This window comes from Tinamus guttatus, unplaced genomic scaffold (genome assembly GCF_059628265.1).
Source record: "Tinamus guttatus ecotype Peru unplaced genomic scaffold, ASM5962826v1 Tinamus_guttatus_pri_ptg000300l, whole genome shotgun sequence".
Classification (NCBI taxonomy): domain Eukaryota; kingdom Metazoa; phylum Chordata; class Aves; order Tinamiformes; family Tinamidae; genus Tinamus; species Tinamus guttatus.
This window is the reverse complement of record NW_028288834.1, coordinates 80,491-87,500: the sequence shown is the minus strand read 5'-3', so window position 1 is coordinate 87,500 and position 7,010 is coordinate 80,491. Positions and strand designations below refer to the sequence as shown.

The 7,010-nt window shown below is 50.0% G+C and overlaps 1 protein-coding gene across 2 annotated transcripts in view; it reads right to left on the bottom strand.

The window, feature by feature from the left end:
• Positions 1-2,415, bottom strand: part of RBM5 (RNA binding motif protein 5) — a 15,354-nt gene extending 12,939 nt beyond the window's left edge. The window contains exons 1-4 of one of the 2 annotated variants that reach the window (XM_088528064.1): positions 2,279-2,415; positions 1,924-2,159; positions 1,706-1,851; positions 1,181-1,336 (exon numbers count right to left, since the gene is read on the bottom strand). In XM_088528064.1, coding sequence (XP_088384190.1) covers positions 1,181-1,336; positions 1,706-1,851; positions 1,924-2,159; positions 2,279-2,295 — 555 coding nt within the window. In that variant the 5' untranslated portion in view covers positions 2,296-2,415. Of the gene's footprint in view, positions 1-1,180; positions 1,337-1,705; positions 2,160-2,278 lie in introns of both variants that reach the window. The other variant, XM_088528063.1, reaches the window with a different exon arrangement.
• Between the last annotated feature and the right edge of the window lie 4,595 nt (positions 2,416-7,010).

The following is a 7,010-nucleotide window of genomic DNA, read 5'->3' as shown; positions in this document are numbered from 1 at the left end:
AAATATGCAAATCTACAATACAGAAAGTCATATAAATGCTAGCTCAAAATAAAACACCCAGCAGGTCTAAAAAGTACAGTCTGTTCTCTGAAGACTGGCTAAGCATTAAAATTGTTTGAACTTTCCCATACATTCCTCATGTACGTATTACAATTATTAGCAGAACAGCAGAGCTACAATATTAATACTTCAGAAACAACCCTGTTTTGAGTAGTTCTGAGAGATGGATCTATGTTGGATCATGGGGATGCAGACGTCTACATTGTATCAAGTAGATATGACAATTTTACATCTACACAAAATGACTGAAAAAATACTCAGTTATTAGGAGGGTAGAAAATAATAGTAATTTAAAAAATCCATTGCAGAAGTAGTGCAAGAAGTTCTCAGTACCAGCAATTAATGCAAAGAAAAGCTCAGAAATACAGGTGGAGTCTGCCTGAAATTATGTATATATATTTTATTTTTTAAAAAAATAACAGTTGTAGTCTTGTATTTTGGTAACCGAAGAATTCAGTGAAATGAAAAAACAAACAAACAAACAAAAACTTAAAACCTAATCACTTCTAAGGCTCTTCTATTAGAATCTGAAATGGCACTGCAAAGGCTGAGGAGTTAGATAACCACCCAGCAAGGTGATCTGTACTTCCTGTCAGCTCCACAGCAGCCATTTTATGACTCCCACAGCTGCACCAACACAAAGCAGTGATGTGCACATCCCGCTTGGCTGAGGAGCTCTAAGTGTCTGTGTAACCCTACCAGCTGCAGTTTCTTGCTACCTGGAAAATAAAGCCACATTGCTCTCTCCCAGAAAAAAATAGATAATAAAACAAATCTACAAATATAAAATCCTGCTCTCTACTGAAGAAAAAACGCAGAAAAGGAATACATAGTTTAAAATGGATCAAGTCTAAGGGAAAGCATCTAAATATGCACAAAAATAGACTATTCAGGCTATTCTATTCAAAAGAAACACCAACAGCTTATTGTTCAGCTACAATTCTGACAGTTTAATATCCCTCCAAGCCCCAAAATGGAAGTGCTACAAACATATTTAAGATGGGTCCACCACAAATGTAGCTTTCAAGAAAATGGCAGCAGCAACTGTCATACAGATCTGCTGATAGAAACTTAGGTTTTTCAGTGGGCATAAAATCAAAGCCCGCTCCTGGCTACTTACATCATTTTCTGTAACAGTGATGGGAAGGCCACGTAACATGATGGTCTTGCTTTCTTTCTCATCATTAATGTCATTCCTGTAGTCATGCTCTCCATAGTCGCCATCGGAATGGTACCCATCTTCTGATTTGTCACTATTCCTGCGCTCCCGCTCCCTCTGAGAAGGCAGCACCCAAAATTAAGTCACACTTCCCACAGCATGTTAATACACGTTAAAATATTACCTTCAGACATGAGAACCTTTGTCAGGTTTTCTCTTAGCACCTTCTTGCAGAAAGTAGAAAAACTCAACTCTCACATTTCCTTTAGCAAATCCCCAGGTTTCAAACCCCCACACTGAAGGGAGCAGGACTTCAGCATTTTTGGCAGCATCGCTATGGGCATCCCGGGTGCAGCAGGCATTGATGTGGTGCCACTAAGGGCAAGTGCACGGCCCTCCCTTCCCTCACACCGGGAGGGTCAGACCAGCCCACGACCGTGAGGTCCAACCGGGATCCGGACACCCCAGCTCGACTCCCCCACTTACCTCGGGGCTGTCGTAGTCGCGGCTGTCGTAATCTCTGTCGTAGTCCCGACTGTCATAATCTCGACTATCGCGACTGTCGTAGTCTCGGCAGTCCCGGCTGTCATAGTCCCGGCAATCGTAGTCCCGGCTGTCGCGACTATCATAATCTCGGCAGTCCCGGCTATCGTAGTCGCGGCAGTCCCGGCTGTCGTAGTCGCGGCAGTCCCGGCTGTCGCGACTGTCGTAGTCGCGACTGTCGTAGTCGCGGCAGTCCCGGCTGTCGCGACTGTCGTAGTCGCGACTGTCGTAGTCCCGACTGTCGTAGTCGCGGTAGTCATCATAGCGGTCGCCGCGGCGCTCCTCGCTGGACCGCTTATAGTCCGAGTCCCTGCGTCGACTCCGAGACTCCCGCTCATCGCGGTCCTCTCTCTCCACGATGGAGCCGTAGCGGCCGCTCCGCTCCGTCCTGCTCACGCTGCAGGGCACACCGCATCAAGCTCAGTACGGCCCACACCTGCGGCAGCTCCCACCATCTTCCACCCCGCAGAGCCACCACGCCAGACGGCTTCCTCCCTCTCCCCAGCTCGCACTCACCGCTTGTCCGAGCCCATGACGCTGGCCGCGACCCACAGGCGCACAGCACAGCGCCAACCACCACCAGCGAGGCGCCGAACACAACCACGCAACTCCTCACTCCCTCGCCACAAAATGGCGCTGAGGTGACTAACCGTCTCCTACCCAGGAGGCGCCGCGGCCGTCGCCTGGAAGTTTCCAGGCGCTGCGCAGGCGCAGTGGCCCCGCCCGCCGCGGGGCACGCTGGGCGTTGTAGTGCGCGGCCGCCGTGGCCTCCCGCGCACGACTCTGCCGTTCCCAGCTGTGTTCCAGGGGCTGCTGTCTGACAGCAACAAGCACCTGGTTATTTTTAATCCAGATGGGATAAAACGGATGTTACACGTCTCTGCCACGCCATTCCTCGGGAAGGCGAACGCCAGTGTCCATGCAGCCTGTGTGAGCCTTATCCCCTCTTCGAGCAGCTCCAGTACAGCTGCCAGCAGCACTGAAGCAGAGCTGGGAATGGTAGTTAACACAAAGCACAGGGGTGGGTGGGTTCGCCATGCCATCACCGCAGCGTTCTGTGTCACGGATGGTGCCTGTGGGGCAGCGGGAGCTGCAGTCTGTGCTTGGAGCAGGGCTTTTGTTCGGATGACCCCTTTTTTCTCCCTGATAGGAACATCAGTGTGTCTGGGACCAGGACATTTGCTGCTTGATTTGGGGGTCCTGGGGTGATAAGGGGTGATGAATACTCCGCAAGGGCTGAAAGCCCTTGTCTTTCACTTCTTTGTTACAGCTGTTCACCAAGGCACACGGTGAAGTGTCCTTCAGATCCCAAGTGTGCTCAGGATGGGTAAGCTCCTGGCCTCACAATCCCCTTGCCAGAGGCACCAAACTCATCTCCCTTCGTCATCTCAATACCATCCTGCACCATCCTGTGCAGCGTTCGTGCCGGGTCTCAGTTTCTTCGTTCCTATTTTTGTAGCTAAGCAATCGCTGCTGTCCACTTGGCATTTCAGGTCTCAGCTTACAGTACACAGGGACAACAGAAACTTGGTTTAGGAACGATGCCAGAGAATTCAGCCAGGCAGCTCCGTAGCTGTGTATTGTGCTGACCTGAACCTGCTGAATGGCTGTGAAAGCCGCTTTGTCCCTCTGTGGCCATTTCCCGGGCCATTTCAAAGGGCCAGACCTGGACTACACTCAGGTAACGCCGAGCACTCGCATTTCCTCAGCACTAGGTGCTGGGCCGTAATGATGCAAATATGGAAGTTTTCAGTTGGGCCTTAACAAATTGAAAGGATTTTGTTACCAAGATCATTCTAGCTTGCCCAGCAAAGAACATGATCATAAGACTTTATGGAGATTTTATTGAAGCTGAAGATAATAGTGGAAGCCTGGTGAAATCTTTTCTCAGTTTAAGGGCTTTTCTTTTGTTTGTTTGTTTGATTGTTTTGCAATCTGATATAAGACTTGGAATGGGCTTTTTGGCTTGCCATGGCCTGGCTACCTGCTCCGTAGGACAGTTCTGTAGCATTCAGTAGGGGCTTTGCGGCAGAGGAGGACTTGAGAAAAAGCTGTATTGGGTCAAACAAAAGGTCTATACAAGTATCCCAGCCTCTCCCTCAGCCTCTGCTCTAGCATATCCCAAAGTAGGCTAATGGTGTCTATGGTGTCTTCATAGTCCTACAGCAGGTATCTTTGCTTCTGTAGCTTTGACTGACCAAATGAGCAGCTTCTGGCCTCGTGTTCGGCAAAACTGCATGGGGCTGCCTCCAGCCCAGTTATCATTGAGTTTGCTGAGAATATTTCTTGTTAAATAATTAGTTCCCAGTCTGTTCTGCAGAGATGCTTAATGCAAATGAGGAATCCTCTGATTTTCAGGTTTGTGTGTAAAGAAGTCAGCGAAGGAATGAGCTGAGCTGAGCTGAGCTGATGGGGAATGTGCTGCCAAGGGTGAGGAGTGCTGGCAACACACAGCTGTACCACGTCCTTGAGCAAGCCAGCCCATCGTCCTGGTGCGAATGGGCACAGAGATGCCATCCTGATGTGCTTCCTGATGTGGTGTCTGAATGAACAGCTCCTCTCCCCAAGGTGATGTGCTGCCATCCAGATAGGTGATACAGTTACCATGCAAAAAATGAGGCTGGCAGCAGGGGGAGCAAAGCACACACTCAGGTGAGCCTCTTGGAGACACGGATTTAGGGAACCCTGAGCTCTCAGATGTGTGGGGGCTGTTTCCCTTTGCAGCATTGTCAGTATTAGTACTGGATGTTTGGGAATGTGCCACAAAGACCTACCTTTTCCTGCTGGATAGCAAATGTGAAACAAGCGTTTGTGAGGCTCTCACATTGGTTTCATTTCTGTCTTCTTGTTTCCAGGTTTGTGGATTAACTACTACTTGGCATACCAAAGGCACACTGTGCTTCACTGGATCTATGGCTTGACCCAGAAAAGAAGACAGCAGAAGGCAGCTCTGAGGAGAAAAGTAGCACAACAGATAAGGAAAAAAGCCGTTCCTGACAGGGATCTGCCTATTTTTACTATTGCAAAATCCACCCCTGGATAGCATATAACACATCCGTTAGGACTCCTCTTCACTACTATCAGCCTCCAGCATGTCCTTTTAGACCAAGATCTCAGGCACCAAAAAGGAGATGAAAGACGTTTTCCCACTGAGATTCACTCAGTGGCCTAAGCTGCAAACTCCTCTTTTATAAATTTGTTTCTGCAGAAGGGAGTAAGCAAGTGGGAAAATTCATCCACCCACTGAATAACAACCTAGAATCATAGAATTATAGAATGCTTCATGTTGGAAGGGACCTCTAGAGGTCATCTAGTCCAAACCCCTGCACACGCAGGGTCACCTAGAGCACTTGGCACAGGACTGCATCCAAGCGGGTTTGAAAGATCTCCAGAAAAGGAGACTCCACAACCTCTCTGGGCAGCCTGTTCCAGTGCTCTGGCACCCTCACTCTTAAGAAATTTTTCCTTAAGTTCCTGTGGAACTTTTGATGCTTCAGTTTCTGGCCGTTTCCTCTATTCTGTCAGTGGCCACCACTGAAAAAAGGCCAGCACCATCCTCCTCACTGCCTCCCTTGAGGTACTTCTAGACACTGATTAGATCCCCTCTCAGCCTTCTCTTCTCCAGGCTGAACAGGCCCAGCTTCCTCAGCCTCTCCTCATATGGGAAAAGGTTCCAGGCCCCTGATCATCCTTGTGGCCCTGCGCTGGCCTCTCTCCAGCAGCTCCACATCTCTCTTGTACTGTGGGGCCCAGAACTGGACACAATACTCCAGATGTGGCCTCACCAGGGCTGAGTAGAGGGGCAGGCTCACCTCCCTTGACCTGCTGGAGACGCTCTTCTTAATGCACCCCAGGATCCCATTGGCCTTCTTGGCCACCAGGGGACACTGCTGCCTCATGGTCAACTTGTCCACCATGACGCCCAGGTCCTTCTCTTCAGAGCTGCTCTCCAGAAGGGCAGTTCCCAGCCTGTACTGGTGTCTGGGGTTATTCCTCTCCAGGTGCAGGACCTTGCACTTGGCCTTGTTGAATTTCATGGGGATTTTCACCGCCCATCCAGCTCATTGATGAATAAATTGAACAGGACCGGACCAAGAACTGACCCCTGGGGGACACCACTAGCCACAGGCCTGCAACTAGACTCAGCACCGCTGATCACCACCCTCTGAGCTCTGGCCATCCAGCCAGCTCCTAATCCACCTCACTGTGCACTCATCTATCGCACACTGCCAGAGCTTGCCCAGGAGGATGTCGTGAGGGACCGTGTCAAAAGCCTTGGTGAAGTCGAGATAGACGACATTCACCGCTCTCCCCTCATCTATCCAGCCGGTCATTTCATCATAGAAGGCTATCAGGTTAGTCAAGCAGGATTTCCCCATGGTGAATCCATGCTGACTACTCTTGAGCACCTTCTTGTCCTCCATGTGCCTGGAGACAATGGCCAGTATGAGCCGTTCCATCACTTTTCTGGGGACGGAGGTGAGATTCACTGGCCTGTAGTTGCCTGGCTCCTCCTTCTTGCCTTTTTTGAAGACTGGCGTGACACTGGCCTTCTTCCAGTCCTCCGGCACCACCCCCTTTCTCCAAGATCTTTCAAAGGTGATGGAGAGCAGATTAGCTATGACATCCGCCAGCTCATGCAGAACTCTGGGGTGCATCCCATCAGGCCCCATGGATTTGTGGGTATGGAGTTTCCTTAGGTGCTCTCTGACCCAATCTTCCTCTACCCAGGGCAAGCCTTCCTCTCTCCAGGCTTCTTCTCTTGTCCCTAGGGCCTAGGACTCTAAAGGGCTACCCTTGGTAAACACCAAAGCAAAGAAGGCATTCAGCAACTCTGCTTTTTCTGTGTTATTCTTAACCAGGGTGCCCATCCCGTTCACCAGCGGACCCATGTTTTCCCTGATCTTCCTTTTGCTGTTAATATTAACATCCCTTGCCAGATTGCGTTCCAAACGTGCCTTAGCTTTCCTTGTCACATCTTTGCATTCCCTGACTACGTTCCTGTGTGTTCCCTGACTACGTTCCTACGTTCCTACGTTCCTGGGGGCCTGTCCTTTTTTCCACATTCTGTATACCGCCTTCTTCTGCTTGAGCATTGCCATAAGCTCCTTGCTCATCCACGCAGGTCTCCTGCCCCCTCTGCCTAACTTCTTGCATACAGGGATGCACTGTTGCTGGATGTGGAGGAAGTGCTGCTTGAAAACTAAACAGCTCTCTTGGGCCCCCCTTCCTTCTAGAGCTCTAGCCC